This window comes from Xyrauchen texanus, chromosome 15, assembly GCF_025860055.1.
Source record: "Xyrauchen texanus isolate HMW12.3.18 chromosome 15, RBS_HiC_50CHRs, whole genome shotgun sequence".
In the NCBI taxonomy this organism is placed as follows: Eukaryota; Metazoa; Chordata; class Actinopteri; order Cypriniformes; family Catostomidae; genus Xyrauchen; species Xyrauchen texanus.
In genome coordinates, this window is record NC_068290.1 from 14,517,768 (window position 1) to 14,543,669 (window position 25,902).

General features: G+C 36.2%; 1 protein-coding gene across 8 annotated transcripts; it reads right to left on the reverse strand.

Moving 5' to 3' along the window:
* Positions 1-4,760: 4,760 nt before the first annotated feature.
* LOC127656305 (transcription elongation factor A protein 3-like) lies at positions 4,761-24,789 on the reverse strand. Of its 8 annotated transcripts, XM_052144566.1 has the most exons (23): positions 24,579-24,789; positions 22,686-22,748; positions 22,151-22,256; positions 21,623-21,725; positions 21,271-21,435; positions 21,090-21,185; positions 19,553-19,639; positions 19,222-19,305; positions 19,020-19,115; positions 18,020-18,121; positions 17,667-17,756; positions 17,225-17,332; positions 17,064-17,117; positions 13,526-13,585; positions 13,295-13,360; positions 13,088-13,159; positions 12,735-12,794; positions 11,936-12,096; positions 11,751-11,811; positions 11,458-11,608; positions 11,133-11,279; positions 6,334-6,405; positions 4,761-6,217 (listed from the first exon to the last, which is right to left on the reverse strand). In XM_052144566.1, the coding sequence occupies exons 1-23, from the start codon at positions 24,645-24,647 to the stop codon at positions 6,209-6,211; spliced, it is 2,082 nt and encodes a 693-aa protein (XP_052000526.1). In that variant the 5' UTR covers positions 24,648-24,789; the 3' UTR covers positions 4,761-6,208. The 8 variants fall into 8 exon arrangements, with proteins under 8 accessions (XP_052000526.1, XP_052000527.1, XP_052000531.1 ...); XM_052144567.1 differs by lacking the exon at positions 13,526-13,585; XM_052144571.1 differs by lacking the exons at positions 21,090-21,185; positions 21,271-21,435.
* Positions 24,790-25,902: the final 1,113 nt, after the last annotated feature.

Consider the following 25,902-nt stretch of genomic DNA (forward strand, 5'->3'; position numbering starts at 1 on the left):
CTTAATGCAAAGATGATGCTTTTTGTTGCTATTTACACTTAATAGAAAATAGCATCTATCTCTATTCATTAAGTGCAAATAGCCACTGCCTTTGCATTATTATTATTATTTGATAAAGGAAAACACAGTAGACTTTTATTTATTTATTTCATTTTTTATTGTCACATGGCAAGAATAGGGGAAACTAGAGCATGGCATGACAATTAAATATAGTAAAAATTTGAAGTAAAATATAAATGTGTCTCCCCGCCAGGGGTGGAGAGAGAGAGAGAGCAGAGCCACGATTAATGTTCATAAACATTAAGTCTACAGTTGATATACCAATATCAAACAGAATTTGGAATAGAATAGAACCAATAATATTTATTTTTTGTTTTTTCTGAATAATCCGAGGTCAGACTTATGTCTGCTTTTGCATGTTACTGAAGTATGTGTATATAAAAAAACATGACATCCTTTTCATTTCATTTATTTATTTCATCATGCTGCTCAGAAGTTCTGTAATGTCTATGCCATTAATTGTTCATTTAGCAGTGTTGATGTTTCAGCTTTCTACCACTAGGTGTCAGTAGGTACACTATGTGTAAAAGTCCTCCCCTTTTAAGAATGAGCGTGAAGTTGCATTTATATTCAACATTCTATTTGCATAGTATGCAAATGTGCTCTGGAAATAATACTAGTAGCTTTTAAATTTGGGATATGTGTGGGCTAAATAGTTACTAGTAATTAAAAATGAAGTACTAGTACTTGTATTTTATAGGATAGTTACATTTAGATACTCTAATAGTCACTATTAGAATAAGTTATAGTATCTAATAAATAAGTACCAGTATCTATTGAATAAGTACTAGTGCCTAATGAATAAGTACTAATATCTAATGTAATAGTTACTAGTCACTAAAAATAAGTACTAGTAACATAAAAATAGATACTAGTAAGTTTTAAGGAATACATGTTAAAACGGCTTGACATACGGCTGGCAAGTTGATAGCCCTGGCACGCACTGGTCCGATAGTGGAAAAGGGGCTAATGTTTCCTACGCATCACATGTTGATCTTAAGTGTTAAGTTGATCACCATTGCAGAACAGTTCTGCAACTCAAAGTGAAAGAGAACATGTGTTGTCTACATGTGTGGTATTTCTTGCTTTCACATGCCAGGTATGTTAACATGCACAGTCACACATGACTGCGGTGAATTTAGTTTTACGTCTGACATTCGTTGGATATTCGGGTTCATACACATTAAACTTTAAGACCATTTTACCTGAAGATGTCAAACGAACTGCATATTACTCCAAATATTATTCACTCTATTGTACAAAGCTTATTTTGGAGAGTTATATTTGGATCTTTGGTAGTTTTTATATAGAATATTTGGTCCCTTTAAATTCATTAAACTCCTAGATGTTTGACCTAAAGATATCAAACAAACTGCAAATTACTCACTTTTTAATGATTTACAGAAGGTATGAGACAATGATGAGTCAGTTAAAAGACATATGTATTCGCTGTACAAGCAGAAATAGGAAAAAATGTTAATCATAAAATAAAGAACTTCTGAATATACAATATAAACTTTGTTTTATTTACAAGACAACAGAGTCATACAAATTTATAGGATGCTCAGTAGAGGTATGTTTTATTAACATGTGATGAGATTCGTGCCTGTTCCTGTTCTAGGGTTAATTTCCTATTTCCATACACAACACACAACCCCATGGTGATTGTTTATCAGGGCCAGGCAAACTCATATAGGAATCATGAAACCAGTGTTCACAGCTTTCACACAGAGTCTGGCAAAAAATAAATAAAGAAATAAAATAAGAAAAGACAAGAGTGATCAAAGTAAATGCATGGAATAAAATAGTACTACAAACATATATAGTTAAAATCTATGAATTCCACCACTCATCATTGTCTCATACCTTCTGTAAATCATTAAATGCACTGATAATTTGCAGCTGATTTGATATCTTTAGGTCAAATATTATTGTAGTTTAATGGATTTAAAGGGATCAAATATTCTATATAAAAACAGGGATTAAATATTCTATTTAAAAACTACCAAAGGAAACTACATGGTTACTGAAGTGGAAGGAACAAGATGTTGTGTCGATGAGATGACACTAGGGGTCACCCTTGGGAGCCCAGACATCTCTGATCTTTGATCCAAGTAGATGTGAAGAGCAAGCACCGGACACAGCAACGCCAAGGCTGGGTCTGCCTCCTCCAGGGGCAGCGCTTGCAGGTTCACCACCTGATCTCTGAAAGGGGTCGTGGGAACCTTGGGCACGTAGCCCGGTTGGGTTCTCAGGATGACGTGAGAGTAAGCCGTACCAAAATCCAGGCACAGTTCGCTGACAGAGAAAGCCTGCAGGTCCCCTACCCTCTTGATGGAGGTGAGCGTCGTCAGGAGGGCGGTCTTTAGAGAGAGAGAGCGCCTTTAGCTCAGCTGACTCAATGAGCTCAAAGGGAGCTCCACGAAGGCCCCAAAGGACCACGGAGAGGTCCCATGAGGGAACGAGGTGCGTCCTGGGGGAGTTTTACCTCCTCGTGTCTCTCAGGAACCTGATGATCAAATCGTGCTTCCCTAAATACTTACTGTCCACTGCATCATGATGTGCCAATATAGCGGCCACATACACTTTCAAGGTGGAGGGGGACAGCCATCCCTACAACTTCTCTTGCAGGTAGGAAAGCACTGATCCTACTGAGCATCTCTGGGGGTCTTCACCTCGGGAAGAACACCACTTTGCAAACAGATGCCACTTCAGGCCATAGAGGCGCCTCATCGAGGGGGCCCTGACTTGAGTGATTGTGTCTACCATTGCAGGTGGTAGGCCTCTTAAGTCTTCCGTGTCCCATCCAGGGGCCAGACATGGAGATTCCAGAGGTCCAGTCATGGGTGCCAGATGGTGCCCCGTCCTTGAGAAAAGAGGTCCGTCCTCAGGGGAATTCGCTGGGGGGGGGGTTCTGTTCCGAGGAGCATGAGGTCCGAGAACCAATTCCAGGAGGGCCTGTAAGGGGCCACTAAGAGGATCTGCTCCTCGTCCTCCCTGACCTTGAACAGTGTCTGTGCATGTAGGCTCACTGGGGGGAACGCATATTTGCGTAGCCCCAGGGGCCAGCTGTGTGAGAGGGTATCTGTGCCAGGCAAACAGCGCGACAGGTTGGGGAGCATGAGCCACGCCCCAAGCTCCGTGCGAGAGGGACCAAAGGAACTACTGCGTCGGGTGTACCAGTGGGCGAGGCCTCGTGACGGGGCGGAGCTCGAGGTGCTGAGTCTAGAGACATCAAAGCACTTACCTAGCTCCTTGTGACCGCTCCCGGAACAGCCTGGGACGGGAAGATCTTCATCCTTGTAGCCCGTGGAGACCATCACATCGGGGGCGAATTTGTGCCATGTGTGGGTGCGCGGAAGCAGGAGGCCCGGTTCGGGGCCTTACCTGCCAAAGAAAACTGGTTTGCCGGAGGTCATAATAGTGAGAGTGGAAATAGAGCACACATGGAATGAGGAAACTGCTCTTTTATTGAGAATGTGGGTACCGCAGCTCGTTGGGCGTGCGGCAAAACAAAGGTCAAATGAAACCAAGGATTCTCCACCTGACCCTTTGGCGGGGGAGGGAGTGGTCAGCTTAACAGCTCCCGTAGGGCAGTTTCCTGAGTCCCGGGGCTGCCCGTCTTAGGGGCACTTCGAATTCTTTTACGGGTTCTTGGTGGCCGTCCGTAAGGCGGGTGGAGTCGGGGGCCTGCGGGTAGCTCCACCAGTGGTGGAGCTGGTGTTGCCGCCGCAGGGGGACGCCCAGGGCGACGAGCAGATGGAGTGTGGGGTCTGTAGCTCATTCTGCAATAGTCCTGGGTCAGGACTACCCTCGCGTAGTTCTATAAGCGCCATGGTGTGGAAGGCGGAAGCGGCGTGTCCAGCAGCGCTGTAGGCTTGAGTTGACACTAGGGGTCACCCTTGGGAGCCCAGACATCTCTGAACTTTATTCTATATAAAAACAGGCATTAAACATTCTATATAAAAACAGGAATTAAATATTCTATATAAAAACTACCAAAGAGAAACTCCCAAAAATAAGCCTTGTGCAATAGAGGGAATAATATTCTGAGTAATTTGCAGTTAGTTTGACATCTTTTGAAGTATAATGTGAAACAGAATATGCAATGAATGTTAAACGTAAAACTAACTTTACCGTAGTTCAGACCTGACTGAACAAGCCATGCGTATTTAATGTTCTTTGTATAACAATGATTGTGCATGAATGGTCCTGGACTTGAAGTGCTTCTCAACTGATCCCGTTTACATGCACACCAATATGCTGATTACTCTGGCAAGGCAAGAAATCTGCATTTACATGACATTTGAAATAATCATGTTATTCTCTACTTTTGATGTCAAACCGTGAAGAGGCAACATGTGCGCACATTGGATGAGCCGGTAAGAACACTGGGTAAGGCGTTTACATGGCATGCAAAAACAGCGTAATGGGCAAAAATCTACTGGTGTCAATAGGGTTATTCACAAACAGTTTATGGCCTTTACATCGATAAAGGAACGTGGTTCGCAGGCATTGTCGGCTTATTAAGCATAATCGATGCAAAAACGTGCATGTAAACTCGCTCACACTGTCTCTTCAATAGTAAAACATTCACTTTCAGTGGCCACATCTAAATGGATGCTTTTTTGTGGAAAACATATACACACACACTCACACACCCCTTTTCTCCATTTCCAATTTTAAGAAAAGCAGACAAGTTTGTATATATCCAATCATCACGTTTATTGTTTGAATTGTACAATGTTTTTAAGGCAGTTTTAAAAATTCAGTTTTCAGTTATTTCAATGGGTTATAGAATGCACCAGTCTGGTTACAGAAGTAAAAATCCCATTCATTTAAAAAAAAAAATATTGTCATAAGACAACATTTTTTTTATATATATATATATATATATATATCCAGAAAATATATTTATTGATTGAACTGTACAATGTTTTTAAAGTTTTTCTCTAAAATATATCATCATAATTAAAAATGTTTTGTTTAGATACTTTTTAAGAAAGTATTTATGAGTTTTACTACTAAGCTGCTACATCTGTCAGAGAGAGATTAGGATTTTCTTCATATAGTCCTTTATTTTAAATGTACATTGCATCCTTTCTTTCTTAACTGACCTGCGCCCGTGTAGATTGTTAAAGGTATAGTTCACCCAAAAAAAAATTATTCTCTCATGTCATCCAAGATGTGTATGACTATTTTTCTTCAGCAGCACACAAACAAAGATTTTTAGAATAATATCTCAGCTCTGTAGGCCCATAAGAATTTCTAAGCTACAAAAAGCAGATAAAGTCAGCATAATATAATCTATTAGACTCCAGTGGCTAAAGCAATCTAGTTAGTTTTGGGTGAGAACCGACCAAAATGTAACTCCTTTTTCACTGTATATCTTGACAAAATTTCCTTGGTGATCATGATTTCAAGCTCAATTACACTTCCTAGTGCCATCTAGCAACCTGCGCATGTGTCAAGCACTGGGAAGTGTATGATTGTGCCTAGAGACTGCAATGCAAGAATACAGTAAAAATACAGTTATATTTTGGTTTGTTCTTATCCAAAAACAACTGGATCACTTCAGAAGACATTGATTAAACCACTGGATTTGTATGGATTACTTTTATGCTGCCATTATTTGCTTTTTGGAGCTCCAAAGTCCTGATCACCATTCACTTGCATTGTGTGAACCTACAGAGCTGAGATATTCAAAAAAATCTTTGTTTGTTTTCAGCAGAGGAAAAAAAAGTCATATATATGTGGGATGGCACGAGGGTGAGTAAATAATGAGACATTTTTCATTTTGGGGTGAAATATCCCTTTCATTTCTGTGCAATAAACTGAACATTCAGTTTAAGTGAATTATATTTATAATTTTTTTGAAGAGTACTCAGAAATTCCATAAAACAGTATAAAAGTGTAGAATTTTAACAGATTTCCCAGGTAATAAACCTTCATTTTAATTATGAATACATAGCACACCCCATTTATTATGTGGTGTACCTCAATAAAAGTTTAGGAATTAATTACATATAAATTCAGGGCCATTTGCTTGCAAAATCACACATTACTCTCTCTTCCAAATAAAAAATTATAAAATAAAAAATAGGACAATGTTGAGTGTGGTCACTGTTGTTGGAGCTCTTATCACAAGTTAGCAAAACTAGAAAGAAAATATTGAAAGACACATGTGTTACTTGCATTATTCTATATTAACTAATTGCATATAAAAATAATATAATTATGAATACATAAGAAGCCAAAACATATTTTTCTGACCTTCCAGCGATTACCACATTCATTGCACAACACAAAGGTGGTCATTGGTTCATCAGCACTCCGGGTTTGCACCTGTGAAGGGCAAATATTACTCAGTATATGTATTTTCAAAAGTAAAGAAAACAATCAAAAGCCAATTAAAAAATAAGGGCAGCAAGAATTCACAAGCATTGTTATTTTTATCTGATCAGGTTCAATTGTTTTAAATGAATTGCTCAATTGATGGTTCTAGATTGAAAGCTTTTGTAGGAGGCTTCATTTTATAAACCTAGTCCAAAGGGCTCTCACTTTCAAAGCTTTCATGAGAGAAACAAAATGAAAACTTCTTACAAGAACTTTTTAAAAACAGACTTTAACCCTTTAAGCTCTTAAGGTGTTTTCAAAGATTTACTGTTTCAGTGGCATGCCTAAATTAAAGGCTTATAACAAAAAAACAAAATAACAACAAAAAACAAAGAGGATTATTTGTTTGATATAATTTTAAAGAATTTCCAAAAGAATTTAATGATATAAATTATGATAAATTGTTATAGTCTTTCAGCCTAAAAAACTGGTGAAAAACCACAAAAAGAGCAAAAATGTGACATTATATATCTCAGTGTAAATAAAGTAGCTTGTAAAATCTGCTTTTGTTTTGTTCCCAATCATGTCAAGTCAAATTTGATTGTAGAAATGACAAAGCAATCAAAAGATATAGCATTACAAATATAATTGATCATAGTGTCCAAAAATGTTTCCAAGTGTCCAAAAGTCTCTCCAAACAAATAAAACATAATAATTTACATAAGAACTAATTACACATGCAAATACAACAATGACTAAAAGTATGCTCTCTCTCCAATGCATGTAGACATACTGTAAGTAATGAGATCTCATTTCGTTCCATTGAGCCATCATTTATTATGTGTCATGTACTTGGCGCCATCTCCTGGTGGCCATATGTAATTAGAGTAAATGATCCTCTCTGCCCATATTTGTATGACTTCCACTTTGGTTGCAGCGATATGAGTCCTAATATGATTGGTTTAGCGCTCCATGGCGCTGGACAACATACTACATAATTATCAATGAAGTCATCTGATCCAGTAAAGCTAGCATGTTTTTAGACAGATCGCACATTATGTGCTGTGTGTGTGCACATTGTGCTTCATGTGGATTATCTAATGATCTATGCATTCGATTATAGTTTGTGTGGGCTAATTTGAATGGAAATCCCCTTCTCTAAGTACTGGTATGTGATATTTTATGTTCTGTTTATTTTTCATCAAGTTATAAGAAAAACACTTATAAGCAACACCTGCTTACAGTACATGTAACATGTTTGTCAAAGACATTTACTTAGCTATTATGCTCTACATTTTTGAATGCGAGTAAAACATAGGCTGATTATATTCTACTATTTGAGAGCTTTCCAATGACACATGACACATGGCTATTTCATCCGTTGATGTTTTTACCAATTATAATTTATATATAGAGCAAAATTATTACTTTATTTTCCACTGACATGGAAAATTTCCTTTGGATTCTCACCACAATACAAAAACAAACAATAATCACACACAAGATTAGCATGAGACCAAATTAAAAATAATATATAGTAATGCGCAAAAACAATATCATTCATAAATGATCACAACTGCATAACAAAATAAAAATAGAACAAACAATCATTACACTCCTCCATTGAGTAGTCTAATGGCCATAGGTACGAAATAATTCTTATAAACCCTTTTTACAAATTTTGGAACCTTGTACTGCCTTCCTGATGGCAAATTCGGCATGCAATGGATGTGTAGAATTGGATATAATTATCCTTGCTCTTCTGAGCACTGCATATTAATACAGGCTGTTCAATTGGAGCTGCTGCATCTCGATTATATTGCATGCTATTCTAACAATTCAAGCTAACTTATTCTTGCTCCTTAGTCCCATGTTCCACTCTCCACATTACTTCTCTAAACCATTTCCAAGATTGATTGGTCAACATTAAATCCTGTTAATCTTCCCAAGAGGTGCAATCTTTGGCTTGCTTTCTTACAAATATTGTCTGTATTCACACAATAATCCAACGTTGTGTCAATGTATGTACCCAAATATTTAAAACTCTCAGCAATCTCTACGACCTGTCCACTAAGTACTGTTCTTCTCATCAATTGCTGTTCATCCAATTTAACATAAAAAATCAGTTCCTTGGTTTTCTTTACATGTATATGCAATGCATTTGATTGACACCATTCCTCAAGAGTCTTAACATATTAAGCATACTTGATTAATCTAACTGTTTGATTCTGAGTCTGTAACTCACTGGTATATACTGAAAACAAAACAGGTGACAATACACAACCTTGAGGTGCCCCTATATTTAAGGCTATTTCATTAGAGAACATAACATTCATAAAAACTCTTTGATCCAATGTATCAAATAAAAATTTACATTCAAATTACACAAACGTGATAAAAGTGTATGCACCTGCATTGTATTAAAAGCCAAGCTAAAGTCAATAAGAAGAGCCTGTACATAAGAATTTGAATATTGTATGTGCTTAGCTATACAATCACTAAATATAAGTGTGGCATCATCTGTCCCCCTGTGTGGTATGCAAATTGTAAGGGATCTAGAACTTTGCAAACTGATGACATCAAATGCTTACTCAAAACCCTTTCCATACATTTAGCCAACACTGAAGTCAGAACAACTGGTCTAAAATCCTCCAGTAATCTTGCCCCTGATATTTTGGGAATAGGTATTACTGTGGATACCTTCCACATATTTGGTACAGTTTGAACATTAAGCAATAGTTGAAATAGCTGGGTGAAAGGTCCTTTAAGCTCATAACTACAGCTTAAACACCTTATCCCTTAGTACATTAGGGCCTAGGGTTTTATTAATTTTACTATGGGCCAAGCTCTCAGCTACCTCATTTTCTGACAAATGAACTGCAGGGCATGTAGATATTTCCTCGAGAACTTTTCACTTTCCCTTTTAGCATCTATGGAATCAAATCTGCCATAAAAACTGTTTAATTAATTAACAAAATTTGCACAATCAACATTTTGCATATTCTGTCTTGCCATTTCTTTCCCCGTCATTGTATTTTATCCTTCCCAAGCCTGTTTTATATTCCCCCCAAAAAACGTACACTCTATTTAATTTTTTAAATCTAGTTTAGCCATCCATATTTTAGACCGAAATTCCTTCTTTTTCTCCCTGACCATATAATTATTTCCTGTCATAAAAGCAGACTTCTTTTCATTTAGACACATCTTCAAATCTTTTGTTTGCCATGGCTTATTATCCGTGAAAATGGCAACCATTTTTACAGGTATTATCATATCTTCACAAAACTTTATGTATGATGTAACAACATCTGTAAGTTCATGTACATCAGGGCATGAGTCAAATAACACCTGCCAGTCTGAAGTGTAGAAACAAAAATTAAGTTATTTTATTCTTTTTTTTCTGAGAAACAATGTTGCACAGTTATTAAGGTTTTAAGTCAAATAACACAATGGTCCGATTTGTCTAGAACAGGCCTGCACACTGCTTTATATAGGTATCAGTTAGGTTCCCAAAACACTTATCCAGAATTCGTGTTGAGTGGGAGAGGTAATATATTGCTGTAGAGATGGAAGATGTGCAGACAAGTCAGTTATTAAAGTCTCCAAGCACAAACAGACAGACCTCCCAACTGCATCGTTGAAACAGCTCATGATTTTCTCAGCCGCTTCACTGTTATTTGGTCCCAGCCAATAGGCAAGAATCACTGTAATCTGTCCAAACTCGTGGGGTAGATAAAAAGGTCTGATTGCAACTGAAATAATCTTGTAGTCCCGAGTACAGATTTTTTTCCATTATTTTGTAATGTGTTGCCAAAGTATTATCCAGGTATAAACAAAGTCTTCCACCAATTGATTTTCCCACTGTCCTTTTATCACAGTCTGCTCTGATAACAGTATATACCTCGAGGTTGACATTGCAATTGGTCTCAGTCAACCAAGTTTATGTTAAACATACTGTATAAGACTGCTACTTCTAAATAGATCCACTGTTTTTTTTTGTACTATTAATTCATCAAGTTTATTGTTTAAAGAGTGGACATTCAAGGAGTTATTATGGGGAGTGGATGGCAAGTCTATTTTAACGCCACCTCTCGAACCCCATTTCTTGGTACCTTATTTATATCATCTCCTCTTACTTTCCTCCTCCTGGTTTAATATAGACGGGGAATATCCATCCAAATTTATGTGGTTCACCGTGGGGGGGCAAGAACTCTCTTATCGAGAGTGAGAAATCCTGCACAGATAAGTCTGCACAGGTGCACTAACACCACTGTTACAGAGAGCTGCAATGTTTTCCCAGATAAAAATCAAATGGCCCAAAACAACAAATTGACAAAAAGGATGAGCAAACAAGCCAAGAAGCACAGGGTCAGCAGCTTGGCTGCACTCCCTAGTCCACAATTACTAAATTATCAAATTACTAAATTATCAAAATGGAACACTTCTGATTTTGATTTCAAAGCACTTGTTCAGTTTAGGTCTGCATTGTAAAGTACAGCTTCTAAGCACTACACATTTTGGATATCTCCCTAATCAAATACACCTGATTCAACTCATTATCTAATTTGTAGAGATTATACAATCTGAACTGGGTGTGTCAGATAAGGGAGATACAAAATGTACAGATATACTCAACGGCAGGCCCATCCGAGCTTAAAAGGGTTAAAGCAAAACTAGGACTACACTTTAGATATCTACATCTGTTAATAATACAAAATAAAGTTTCACTTATATACCTGGTTGTAGGTACAATTTTTCTTCCTGCATTTGCCACACTGCAGCAGGTCTGTTGTAGTTCCACCAGTCTTTGCCATCTGATGTTCTCTGATGGCCTCTTGGGTCAACACATTCCTCAACTGTTTCAGCTCATCACTGGCCATCTCCTACAACAGCAAGTACAAAGTGGTCATGTCTTTCTGGGCAGCAGACAACACTTTTGCTAACACATCATTTGAAATTCAGAATAGTGAATAGTGAGATATTCACAAAAGCAAGAGTGTGCTGTCAAGAAATCTTTCACTAAACAACGTGTCATCTAAACTGTACGTCTTTGCACTCTACCTCGGCAGTCATGCTGGCTATGCGGCTCAACTCGATGGCTCCAGCTAAGACATTTTTACGCAAATTGGGATTCTTAGGATCCTTCAGGTTACTTATGCGGCTGCGGACTCTATTTTTGTATTTCATGTCAGAAGCTTTTATCTCCTGGTATATATGTAGGAGAAGGAAAGTTAAGGAGATGGCAGTTCAATTACAAATATGCCTACCTTTTTAATTATATGATGCTTACAACACTGAGTTCTAATTAGCCAATGAGTAATCAGTATTAAGTATTTGAAAAATAAGTAAAAAGGATATGATCTTCGATTTCTGCCGCCATGGCCTCACAGTTTGTCCCGTAGTCTTTATAGTCATCTGAGAGGAGAAGACAGAATCATGTTGTTTACTATACTGATGGAAGCATCTTAGCAAAATGAGCATCATTACAATATATTTTCAGTACGTCTGTGTGGGTGTTTGTCTATGTTCCTTTGCGTACCATCTGTACGTAGTGCAGCAGCCAGCATTTCAATGCATTTGTCCCTGATGGAATCCCCAGTTTGCAGGTGAGGTGATAAAGAACCCCCACTAGAGCTAAACGACGGGGACAGAGGGCTAGTAGGTGTTGTCGGTGTCTTCGGGGTCTCTGGTTTACTCTTGCTATATAGAGAAAACAAGATGCAGGAATCTTTATTTCTGAAATGAGCAATGACTATCTGAAAATGTAACTTTTTGTAACTTTTGCCCATTTTTGCATCCAACAAAATTGCATGTCTGATCATTTAGAAAAGTAATAGCGCACCTCTCCTCTCGTCACATGATTTGAGGTTTCATTCATGTCAGTAGCACAAATTGTATGGGACAATTTATGCTCCAAAGAAGAATACTTAGGCTTAGGGTTTTGTTCAAATCCCTAACACTAAGTATAAGCAAATGTAGTAAATGTGAGGTAACAACTTGTTCTATTACGTTTGTGTTTGAATACATCATTGAAATGAATCACCATATCATGGAAGTCTGTGACCCAAATGTTGTATATCCCAAATGCACTATTCATCATCCACTGCTGTTTATGAAACAAGTTTAGTTTCATAATTTACAGTTTCATAATTTTAATGATGTTGGTATATTTCAACATAGACACAAGCAGGCAGAATTTGTAAGAGGCTTTGAGACTATCCAAAGGATTCAGAGTGAAAACGTAATGACACAATTTTCAAAGAACTCCCTTAAGAATAATAAAGCCATATTATGTACTGGTGACAGCCATTTGCGGTTACAGTAAATATAGTTCTTGCCTTTCACTAGATTTCTTGGCCTGAGGTGAGCTGCCAGACTTTGAGCTAGTAGAATCTCTTCTAGAGAAATAAGAGATAATATTTCATAGTAAACATTCTGTGATTTTATATGTGTCTGTGTGTGTGTGTGTATATATATATATATATATATATATATATATATATATATATATATATATATACAGTATATACAGTATACACACACACACACACACACACACACACATTAGACTTTTATCAAAACCCTGTAACTCTTTGTAAAAGGATCTGTAAGTTTTAAGTTAACTACATTTTAATATTAATTACAATTAAATTGCATTGGCAAGGTCAGTCACATTAATATTACAGGTTACCTCTCCAATTTAGTTTCACTTGATTGCCGTTTTAAAATGTGATGACCTGACTTTGAATCGGTAGAGTCCTTACTGCAGTAAAAGAGAAAAAGATAGTTTAAAAATATGTTTTTTTTGTTGTTGTTGTTTTTAAACACCCCTGAATGCTAAGGGTATTATTTTTTGGACTGAAATCCAATTCTGTTTATGATCAATATGTGAGCAGACCTGTCTCTCCATCCTTCCAGGCTTGGCTTTCTTGGAGGCATTTTTTTGGAATTTGTGGAATCCTTTCTAGAAATACAAGCAGATAAGGGGTGAAAGATTACATTTTGTATCATTTTATTGAATATGCAAATCACATTCACCACCATCCTTAATCTCCTTAAACAAAACCAGACTAATCAATGCACTGTTGCTGCCCTCTGCCTTTCTGTTTCAGAACACAACTATCCCAACCTCTCAATCGTGATCTTCATTGCTGGCCTTTTGAGTTGTTTACTCTCTCTTGTGTCTTTTCTGCAAAATAAACATTGTCTGAGTGCTATGGGATGACAACCAATCATCATCTTCAAATCATCATCACCACAAGCAGGGTTGGGCAGTAACAAAATACATGTAACGGGAAGATGTATTTAAAAATACAAAATATAAGCAACTGTATTCCACTACAGTTACAATTTAAATAATGTGTATTTAGAATACAGTTACATTAAAAAAGTATTTAGATTACTGAACAGATTACTTTGCATTTTATTGTCATTTGTTTAATTTAATATTTAGTCCTTTCAGATGGAAAACATTTATACATCTAAATGATGCAATCCAAAGTGCATTTGAACAGCGGTGAAACTTTCTTATGATGTGTTACATTCATATGAGCAGACAGAGAAGTAAGTTTGGAGAAGAAGAAATAGAAATAAAGCTTGTGTAAATTGTCAGCTTTACGCTAAGCTAAAATGCTATTTATAGCCATTTTACATGCACATGTTACCAGGCACGATCATATTTTTTTTATCAAGAACATTCACTTTGTATCATAATTTTTTTTTTCTAGTAAGACCTTTGATATTAGGGCAAAAATCATATTCTTGATAATAATTTTTGTATTGTTTTCCTGTAAAATATCTAAAAATCCTTAAAACAAGATACATTTGATTTATCTTGTTTCAGAAACAGCACTGCATAAGATATTTAGGTTTTTTAGAGAATGTATTTTTAACATGTATTTTGTTTTTCTGCACTGGTAGAGATTTTTATAGTCAAAACAAGTGAAAAAATCTACCAGTGCTGAAGAAGTAATCCAAAGTATTTAGAATATGTTACTGGCCTTAAGTAATCTAACGGAATATGTTACAAATTACATTTCACAGCATGTATTCTGTAATCTGTAGTGGAATACATTTCAAAAGTAACCCTCCCAACCATGACCACAAGCCATGCAAATTCATTCACCGAAATTATATTAACACCCAAAAGTGGCATTTTCCATCATAGTGGATGACTAGAAGGCATTATTACTTGGCTCTCTGTATTACTTGATTCTGACTGGTCACTCACGGCACACTAAAGACAAATATTTTTCAAAAATGTAGTTTATTTGATCATTGTCCCTGCCAACCAGGGTGAGGAATTAACATTTCCATTTGGGGCCAATATACTTCCAGTGCATTTATTTCCTTTGTAAGGGCTGTTTTTTCTAAAATTGTAAAATTACTCTGTGTTACCAGTTTATGATACTGTAGGCGTTTAGCAATCAAATTAAATCAATGTCACCTAATACTTCGAGGGCTGGTATTGGCAATGATTTCCCAATTTAAGATTAGATTTAATTTTTTATTTGATTCGATATATTTTCATTTGGGAATATTTCAGTAACGGTGTCGACAGGCATGTTTTTATTGTATTAATACAATTTTACTATAAAATGTAGGTGATTTACCATATCCAGATTCATTAACATATTAGTATTATTAAGTAAATTGTAGCATTTGTTAACATTATATTTTGTGATCTCTCATAACTGATTAATTTACTACAGTATATAACATATACCCTAACTCCCCGTTATCTTGTTCGTTAACGAGCGAGGACCAGCAGGATCTGGTAACCGACTGAACAAGATGAGAAGGCATGTCATATGTTTAGTTTGGTCATTTAGTTCAACAAGGAGAAAAATGGGCTGGATTAATAAGTAACTGAAGATGTACTGTCTTTATAATATTGTTGTCTTTTTTATCTTCATAGCTTTATAGTCATGCACAGCAGTTCACAAAATGATGGATATGCTTTGTTGTCTTTTTCGGGGAAAACACTAATGTTGCTTAACACATTATTAAGAAACACTCACTGTAAACCCTGGTGTTTAGAGGAGGAGAATTGTAAGTGTTTAATGTTTTGTTGTATTATTTAGAAGAGTTACTCGTTACCATTATGGTGAATGGAGCCTGAGCTTAGGTTGAGGACCGGTACAAGTTAAGAATGTTCTTTTGCTTTCCTCATGGGACAATTACTGTGCTCATCAAAATATAGTGTTTCCAATTAGTATGCGTTCAGCATGCTGGCATTAACTGTACTAGCTAGATTATAATAGTAAGAATGTGGCAGGGCGGAGGGCAGGGCCGGGTCGTGATCCTACACACCCGGTCCCATATTAAGCTAATCAAGCCTCCCGAGAGGGATAAAGGTTGACTGCAGAGGATCGTGCGGGAGAGAGAGATCGTTAACGGACCTGTCTGTCATATGTGTGTGTTTGTCTTTTGTTTAAGTTTAAAATGAAACTATTATTTGTATCGTCAAGCCGGTTTTCGCCTCCTCTTTTCCATTGATCCCTTTACACTGGTGCCGGAAACCCGGAGGTGTAGGACCCGGCCCCGCCCTGCCACAAAGAGATCAATTTAAGGTAATTTTACATGTCTAATTTAGTTGGGGTTGCCTCTATTTTAAGTATTTAAGTTGAAATTACAGGGTAATTTTTAATTTAGACAAAGAGTTCAATTTTTGAAAGTTAAGTACCATTAAAATGTAGGAGTTAGCTTACTCAATATTTAAAGTTAAGAGCAATTAACTTGCATGTGTAGTAAATAATCAAAGTCTGAAAGTACAATTAACTTGGGAGTTATTGTTATAAAAACTTTGATGTAACTGATTGCCTCAAATGATTTGAGTTCTGTTAACTTATTAGGGTTTAGAGTGTTCAAGCTTAAGTTAATGACAGAAGCAGAGAAACATCATATGAAATAATGACCAAGCTAGATGTGACATTTATTGCAGTATAAGGTTTTTGTCATGTAACATATGACTTAAAACTATAGAAGTTGCAAAATGGTCGATTTAATGTTTTATAAAATTGCTTAATAAATAGAGAACAAAAAAAGGATTTATTAGGACAGATGAAATGTGCTGCCAATAAATAGACATTTATGATAATATATGGTTTGTCTATATTCTTCCAGTGGTTTAAGTTAGTTGTTTAAAGTGTTTATTTTAGAATATAACAGTATTCTGTAGCTATAGCTGGAATGAAAACACAGTTTAAATAAACAATACACTTTCTATGCAAAAGAGTGGAATACAATAAATATGCAGATCGTATAATGTCTTGGTTGTCATATTGTCATTATGAATTTCAAGGGCCTTTTTTACAATTTCGGTGGCATTTTTGCCACCATTAATTTCTGACCTTGCTGCCAGCCTCCATCTCCAACAGTGTGCTAGTTTTGTGTATTTTGTAATAATTTTGTAATACTTTTGTAATATTTGAGGTCTATTTCTATTTTTAAAATCAATGTTTAAAGTCAATTACCTCAATTCGCAAGTAAATCTACTTTGCTGTGGGGTCCAGATCACCCTGACTGTACATTATCCTATACTTATGCTAATTCACAACATTACATGCACAGACAAGATGAGAGCACGTTTTAGTTTTAAACAGAAAATTCAAGTTTAGTTTTAGTCAATAATGGTCTCTTCCAAGGGAATTAATCATGCTTCAGACCTGTTTTTCTCATTGTGTTCGGAGGTCCGTCGCTTTGAGTCTGATGTGTCTTTTCTACAGTAAAACAATTATCTTATTCTTTAGATTATTAGTCAAAGAAAACAATCAACAGGCATTCAGCTTTTAATATCAACATGCTTATCAGTTTACATGACCCTAACCTCTCTTTGTCTTTTTTCATGTCTAAAGAAGGGCGTTTTGTAGGAGTAGGAGGTTGAAGATGAAGAGGAACAGGAGGGATAGGAGCACTGGGATCCTCTGTTTCTTTTCTAAGCAAAGAAATTCTAAAATTATTTATGAGAAAAAATTAGTTTATGTTTGTGTTACATTCAAAGTATGTAAGGTAAAATGTTTTTCTCATATTATAATAGGATTATCATAGGATTTCTAGGCATATTAACATAGTTGTTAAGCAGAAACTACTGGTAAAAATAGATTACAATTATAAAATATCCATTGTTCATTTATCATTTAAAATGATTAAGCCCTGTTTAACCAGTAATTATGCTAAAATGAATCCTTAAGTGTGTCTCAGGTATCACTGATTCTCAGATAACTGTAAGTACTTTGTTTACTCAGAGAGACAACACACCGAGCCCTGACCTCTCTTTCTTAATTTCTTGTTTCTGAGGAGGATGTAGACGAAAGGGTAAAGGAGGAAGAGGGGCATTTGGATCAGGAGCTTTTCTCGTCCTAGGCAACAAATATACAATTTGTTTGTGGCATTAAAGGGGAACAAAGAAAAATCAATTGGAATGCTAGTTCTAATCAATTCAAAATTATTGTTTACATTTCTTTACACAGATGAATACTAAATCATTTATAGCCACTGTTTATACTCTTATTTGTAAAAATAAAACAAAACTACAATAATATCATATTATACTGTGCTCTTCCATTCATTAAAAAAACAAACACACGAGGTCTATAAACTGCCAACTGAAAGGCACTCTGACCTTTCTTTGGGCACCTCTAATGATGGACATTTAGGAGGAGGAGAATGGTGAGACTGTGAATGGTGAAGAGCAGTAGGAGGTAACATTTCTGGCGCCTCTCTTCTGTGAAAATAAATATATGGCGACCCCCCCCCATGTTAGCCCTGTATTTAAAGAAAGTGCTTACTACAAATGTTAAAGGTGCACTCAGTAATATTTCCACATTAAAATAAAAGGTAGTACTTTTGAAAAATATGTTTAATATGACATCCACTCACATGAGAAAAGATTCTTGTCAGTACCAACCTGATCTCATTAAAATAGGTACATCATTTACAAGTTGTAAATGTACTATTTTGTATGGTCTCCCACGATGTTGTTCGCATAAACTCGTTCGACTTCACGTGGAAATTCCCGGATGTCTAATGTGGAAGTAAGCACAAGTTCCAAGCACGAGACGTTAAGGGCATACTTATTGATATTATGCCCGCACCCAAACCCCTTATCTAAACCTGACCGATCAATAGTGTGTAAACATGATAGGAAGCTGTTGTATATATTAGATGGAAACAATGTCCAGCAACATTATTTACTGTAGTGAAAGTCGTAGGAATTCAAACGAGTGCAGTCGCACGATATCATACGAATTAGCCAAATTTAGAAAAGTTGCACGAATCTTGATGCTTTAGCTGTGAGAGTGTGATGCCAGTACACTAATAAAAGCTGTTTAATTTAACATTGAGCTGGGCTTTGTCATGTTGAGATCACATGACCAACTGAATACTACTACCTTTATCTCAATAACCCTGCCTAATATTGGACAATTTTGCTCATGTAAGAAATCAGTCATGGCTGACTGTGAATAGCGCAGTTTTTCAACAGCATCAATAACCAGAACTTCTCCTTTTAAATGCTGTTGCATACATGCTGCTCAGTAAAAGTCCACAAGGACTGCCAGCACAACAAAAAACATTACTGAGTGCATCTTTAATTGAACATATTCTACTTAGTACTCCCTGACCTTTCTTTTTTCACCTCTAATGAACGCTTAGGGATTGGAAAAGGAGGAGGAGATCGGTGATGATGAATAGGAGAAGGAAGATCAGGTGCATCTCTCCTGCATAAAAAAATTACAAATTTCACAAATGTTTATATTGCGAGTTCATCAACAAGCTCTTGAAGTATTCATGCCATACACTGAATGCACCGCAACAACATCTAACCTTTCTTTTTTTTCTTCCATGGAGGGATGTTTAGGAGGATGAGATTGAAGAGGAGGAGAATGTAAAGAACCCAGAGTGTTTTTTCTGTACAAGAAATGATAAAAATCCACAACCAGCATTTAGAACTACTCAAAATTATGCATTTCAGAAGCCATATATTATGACCAACGTGAGAAGCCTAAGATATAATCAACAGATTATTTCAGGCCCAAGCTATAATGATTTAAGAGAATTAAATAAATATTTTGCACTAGAATGGCACATTCTTTACTAACACGAAGAAAAAATGTTGACTATGTCGAAGCATGCAGAATCTCAAACAAGCTCTAACCTCTCTTTCTTTACATCTGTAGATGAACGTCTTAAAGGGTGGGAATTGATCGAAGCAGGGGGGAAAAAATCAACAGGAGCATCTCTCCTAAACAAAAGTAAAAATTAATCATGCTACTCTGTATTTATACCCACATACAGAAGAACCACACCGACTCATAAGTTACTGAAGTATAGAACTAAAGTTTTATGAATAGTTCCCCCAACAATTATACATCTCTCATCATTTACTCGCCCCTAAGCCTTGTTTATACTTTCACCTAGCACAGCAGAGTGTCTTGCGTGTGCAGCTCTCAGTGGCCCGAGGCATTTAAACTTGACACAGCAGTTGCAATCTTCTCTAAACGACAGATGGCAGTGCAGAGAAAATATCAGGTAATCCACCAAGAAACAGCAGTGAAAAAGATGACGACTTTAACATTCAAAATGTTTGTATGAACTTTACATTTAATCACACGTTAATAAAATATATATATATTTTATTTTACACAGTATATAATAAAAAAAGAGCGGTTCAGTATACATGTACAGTGTACATTAATGAAACCAAACTTTAATGTTTTGTTTAGTCCTTTTTTTCAGTGTACAAAAGGTAGTGGATTAATAAACTTCCATATGTTTCTGAACAGGAACAAATGAGAAGCTGCAAAAGGTAAACATTCTCTGTGAAAACATTGTACTTTTAACATTATTAGCAGTATTTTGTTCTCTGCCTCAAAAGCACAGGCACATCTGCCCTGCCTCTTTCCTCAGATTTGTCCAATTGGATTGACGGACTGTTTGCGAAACGCTCAAAGAGTTACAACATTTTCATGTTCATGACCACGCAAAACGGAGCCTCGTGAAGCCTAGGTGACTGCCGAAATTACATCATTTTGTGTGCGTGAAGAAGAGGCTGCGTTAAGTATAAACCAGGCTTCATAAAAAGATGATATTTTGATAAAATGCTGGTCAATGGGGTCCAACATCAAGGTAATCCATATGACTCAAGTGGTTTAATCCATTTCTTCTGAAGCAATACGATTGTTTTTGGGTGAGTACAGACCAAAATATAACTACATTTTCATTATAAATCTTGCCATCTGCAGTCTCAAAGGCACGATCATGATTTGAAGCTCGATTACACTTTGTTGCTTTATGTCCTTTTTGGAGCTTGGAAGGGGCTGACCACATTGACTTGCATTGTATTTATATACTCACATCATATCTACATCAAAATATCTTCATTCATGTTCCAAAGAAGAAAGAACATCATATGAGTTTGAGACAGGTACGGGTGAGTAAATGATGAGAGAATTATAATTTTTAGGTGAACTATTACTTTAAGTGTAAAACATTCAAGCAAGTGTCAATGCATTCATATGTTAATTTGTAACATTTTAGAGACAAGAAAAACTCATAATGTTTTTTCAGATAATCAGAAATGTTTTTGAAACACTTAAACATTCACTATAATAATATGGCTGCATTATTTCTTTCCTCCTATCCACAGTCATTTCAAAACAGCACATACGTCCACCACATGCACAAGCCCTAACCTCTCCCTTTTCACTTCCCCTGCTGGAAGAGACTTGGGCGGTGGAGAAGAATATGGCAATGGGGAGGGGAGAACACCACAGTTCAATGAATCCTTCCTAAACAGAATGCAAAAAGCTCTCAAACTATGACAGTTTTGGGGGATTAGAGATCAACTACTTGTACATCAGAGGGGCTTCTCACCTGTCTCTGTCCTTTTTATTGTTAAGAAACGGTTTCTCTTTTTTGTGGTCACTTTCTTGTCTTTCTGTCCTGAGCTCTGCATCTCTTTTCTCTCTTCTGTGTTTCTCATCGAGTTTCTTGTTTGAGTTCAAGTTTGGTTTAATTTCTGTTGCCGACCTTCGTGGACTGACAAGATAAACAGGTTATACCTCATAATGCAAACCACACATCCTTGCTTCCTTTACCGTCTGCATCAATGGTTTTATAAAAGATAGGCCATCCTCTTATCTGTTTCTGTGAAGAGATTCTCAAAGATTCACTTGCAACCTGTCTGGAATACCTCCATGCTTGACCCTGACATTAGCAAACATACCTGGATTCTCTCTCAGGAGAAGTCCTATTGGGTGATCTTGATGGCTTGCTTACATGATTGCCATTATTCATCTCATCTGTCCTCTCAGACTTTTGAGCTGATTCTGAAAAAGAAAAGATGTTATGAAACTATTCGAACATTACGTTTTTTCATAATGTTTTTTTTCTTAATCCATGTATGCTTCATTCAATGTCATAAATCACATACTATGCTCTTAGTAAACCCAATGCTACCACAATAGACAAATAATTTATGATAACAAAGACAGTTCCTTTTATTTCATAGTCCAATGCAGGCAATATAAGTTTGTTAAGGTTTAAATTATTAGTTTGCAAATTTGATTAAACTGCAGGGTAACTTTAAAATCCTAGTCAACTGTACGGCAGGATGTATACCATTGTCATAATGTATGCAATGCATTATGAACCTTTAAGCATTTTGAATAAGATTTGGACTACATTTGATCTGTGTCTGATTTTAGAGCATCTTGCAATATGGAGTTTTTTCAGTTTCCAACATTCCCCCTACCTAAAAGCTTCTTCCAGCTTTTGATAAGAATCTTTGCCAAGTTGACAACATCCTCATCTGTACAATGTTTTCTTATTCCATTGACAGACATGCCAATTCTTGTATCCTGGAACAAAATAAAAATAAAATCTTAAAAGTTAGGCAAACAAAGGCCGGAGATAAGGCAAAGTTGACGAGCAGAACACACTTATGTACTTACGCCATATCCGTTACATAACCTAACTGTTAGACAAATTCTCTGTTGCAATATTTTTTTATTTATATTATATAACTCTCTGTTACATTGCAAATTATCTTTAATCTTAATTATCTCCCTATTACTCCATCGTGGAGCATTGCTAGTGAAATGCTTACAAAATGCTCCAAGATGTTTTGCTCCAGGAAGCTCTTTTTTATCTGGCAACATGCAGTGTGATTGCACAGTGTGTATAAGGTTCTTTCTTTGTGCTACTTACCTTTGATGTGCGGCTGCTTTACAGCTATATTTCCGCACACTGCATGAATAAAGTATATCAATAAAATCCCGCAGACATACCTGAAGTAGCTTCAGCGTCATGTTGAAATTTTCCAATTCTCTCAATAGGTCAAGAGCTCCATCCTACAGACAGTTGAGATTGATATTAAAGCTGAAGAACATAACTTGTCCGAGTTAAAATACTTTCTCCTATTCCAGCTTAATATGCAGAGACAACTAAATAAGCCAATCATAGTTTTTTTTTAAACTGTAAGCACTGTGTTTTTGTGGCACTATGAAAATTGCTCAGTTTGTTTTGAGGGAGTATTGCATACTTCAGCAGAACCTTATTCCTTTTTATATAGATAACTTTTTCACAGTAGCACCATCTTTGATTTTTGTCAGGAATGAAAATGAGTCTGTGAGGGAAAGACTTATGGTCTCTTAAATTAAATGCACTGAATAATGCTATTAAAAATCTCCTAGGTCACATCTAATTTTCCAGAACTCATGTTCTCTAGAGTTTTTTTGTCTACTGAAATTTCTGTTGTCACCGGAACTAACCAAAAACGCTTCAAACAACTGTTCAACCCATTGAAGAGACTGTACATCTATCTCTTTTTTCTTTTTTTATAAAGGAGCACTCAGTAACTTTTGTCATCTTGGACTTACACTGACAGCAAGCGGCTTGGATGAAGCATCATTTAAAATCAATAGTTTTCAGTTTCAGATGCCATTGTGGAAATTTTGTATTCACAGTCACCCATGATAACTTTAATCAGTGAGTGAAAGTGTCAAATAACAGTACGATTACGGAGATTAAGAGAGTAGTATTTGGCTGGTCATGATTCTAAAATGGCAGCCCCCATGTGCGGACCCACTCCATGTAGAATAAAACAGCTTTTATAAGGTTTCTGATATGACTGGAGTCTTCATTTTAATGTGAGTGGTCATGATTTTCTACATATATTGCAAAAATACAATTGATGTATTTAGGAATTAAACTATTTAAATAAGGAAAAATGTACTGAGTGCACCTTAAAGTAGGCATAATATTTTACAATTTTTCTCGATTTACTTTTCCTATAGTAACTCTCTTATAATAAAATAAAATCTACTTCAATATTAAGACTTTTTTTTATCTCTGCCATTTCACAAGCAACCAGTGCAGCCTCTAATTAATTAATCAAAGAAACGTTATTACACAGCTGATTGGCTGTCAAGCCTTGACGTAACTGTCCGGCACAGTTTGGCGCGGTTTTGCAGTTGAGCAGAACGGCATAAAAGGTAAATTCGGTGGAGCAGCAAGATTTTGGTGGTGGTAACTATCTATTTGGAAGTCTATAGTAAAATCTTTAGAATGTTCATGCTTTAAAAATGCTTTTTAACGTTTACAAGAGTGTTTTATATATTGGGGGTCTATATTGTTTCGGTTTCTCTTAGGTACATTTCTGAGGTAAATGCGTATGAGTGATGGCATTAGAATAAATGTCGTTATCAACTCAACGAATGCAATCCTGGTAATGCAAAATGAATGTTCAGCCAAGAAATGATGTGCCCATGCGTACAAAAACATTTCACTCGGCCAAAATACACAGCGCCTCCACGACCTTGTGCCATTTACTACAAGGAACATACGTGCTAAGTAAAAAAAACAACAACAAACATGTGCATACAACATGTCATCAAACTCTCTGCCAATAAAGACTCATGTTTTTCTTCGTTCATGGTGCTCCCCATAATAAATCTAAGAGTAAATCTGCCTAACACCTGTTCTGTCACATGCGTCTGTAGTCATATTACACACTTTACTCGCTCTATCTCGATTTCTCTTTTGCAACAAAAAATATGCTAAATTAGAGGCGTGGATAAATAAAAAAGAAAGTCTTAAAAGAGTTATCGTAATGCACCATGTGGGAAGATCGCACAAACAAACAAACAGCGTGAAGCTTTGCGTCAAAATAAGGTTCTCACCATGTTATTTCTAGACACCATCTTGTCTAGCTTTTTAGCAATCCGCAACAGGTCCTCCTCTCGTGTCATTGTGAACGCATTAAGTACGCTATAACTAAAAACTTTGACGTGTTTACAATGTTATGTCATATAAATCTTAAGTTAGCGAAATGTATGAAGTTTTGATCCCAAGCATAAGTTGCTCTCGCACGGTCCGTTCAGCCGAGGGGGGGCGGGACCTTGGGGGGACAGTCGTAGCTGTCAATCAATCTGTCTGGAATTATGACGACTCCTAAATATAGACGTTACCAGGGAGCGAAAAAGTTAAGTTATTTATTTCAAGAGTCTAATAGTGCTCTTTTAAGGAGAATATTCGCTGCAAACTTTGCTTGAACAGCTGTAACGTTCATTCTGATTTGTGTCTGTATTTAAGGACATTGCGCAATGTAAACTAGGAACAGCATTGTGAGTGTGAGCAAACAACTTCTAGCGTATACATTAACAAATGGAAGGTAACGGTGTATAACGTAAAATATACAAATGTATTATGCCAGTGCTAAAAAGTTAATCTGTGCCATTTTAACTACATATTAAAAAAAATAAATCGAATCGTGCTGCTGGGAGGTTTGTTCAATGGACGTCACACTAAATACTACATATGTGTTACATCTGTTGAGCAGCAGATGGAAGCACTGTGTCATATATCAATGTTTCCATATGCAATGACTCCAAATTTATGCGCATGATTAATAATGCTGTGAAGTAAAAATTGTTAGTTTGTAAATCTTTTGTTTTTGCATTCGTTTTTCATAATAGTATCTGGCTCCGGGTCAGAAATTGATGGGGGCTCATGGCAAAAATGCCCCTGTAATGAATCTGTTTTGTTTGTATCATCTGATTTGATGTTTTACTCTAGGCCTAGTTAACGGAATATTCTGGGTTCAATACAAGTTAGGCTCAGTCGCCAGCATTTGTGGCATGATGGTGACAAAAATGGATTTAGACTTGTCCCTCCTTATCTTAAAAAAATAAATAAAAAAGAGGCAAAAATCTGTTACATTAGAAGTGAATGTGACCAATCTGAAAACGTAAAAAAAAAAAAAAAGAAACACAAAAAAATCACTGTTTTAAAAGATTTGCCACAAGAGAAACAATATGCATGTTAACATGATTTTATTGTGATAAATTCACTTACTAATCTTTTCTGTGTAAAGATACATCCAATTTTACAACTTTGTTTTGATGACGACATAACACCGTAAACCCTAAAACAGTGATAAAAACGACAATTGAAACCGCTTTACTGCTCAAATAATACACTATTTTTAATGAAAGTGCTATAAGC

What these genes read in the sequence shown, in the direction of transcription:
- LOC127656305 (XM_052144566.1), bottom strand. Translation starts at nt 24,647, where the DNA reads ATGACACGAGAGGAGGACCTGTTGCGGATTGCTAAAAAGCTAGACAAG. An exon ending in AATAAAAAGGACAGAGACAG is followed by an intron (nt 21,186 to 21,270) that starts GTGAGAAGCCCC and finishes CATTCTGTTTAG; the next exon opens with GAAGGATTCATTGAACTGTG. An exon ending in GCCAAGAAATCTAGTGAAAG is followed by an intron (nt 12,097 to 12,734) that starts GCAAGAACTATA and finishes TTCTCTATATAG; the next exon opens with CAAGAGTAAACCAGAGACCC.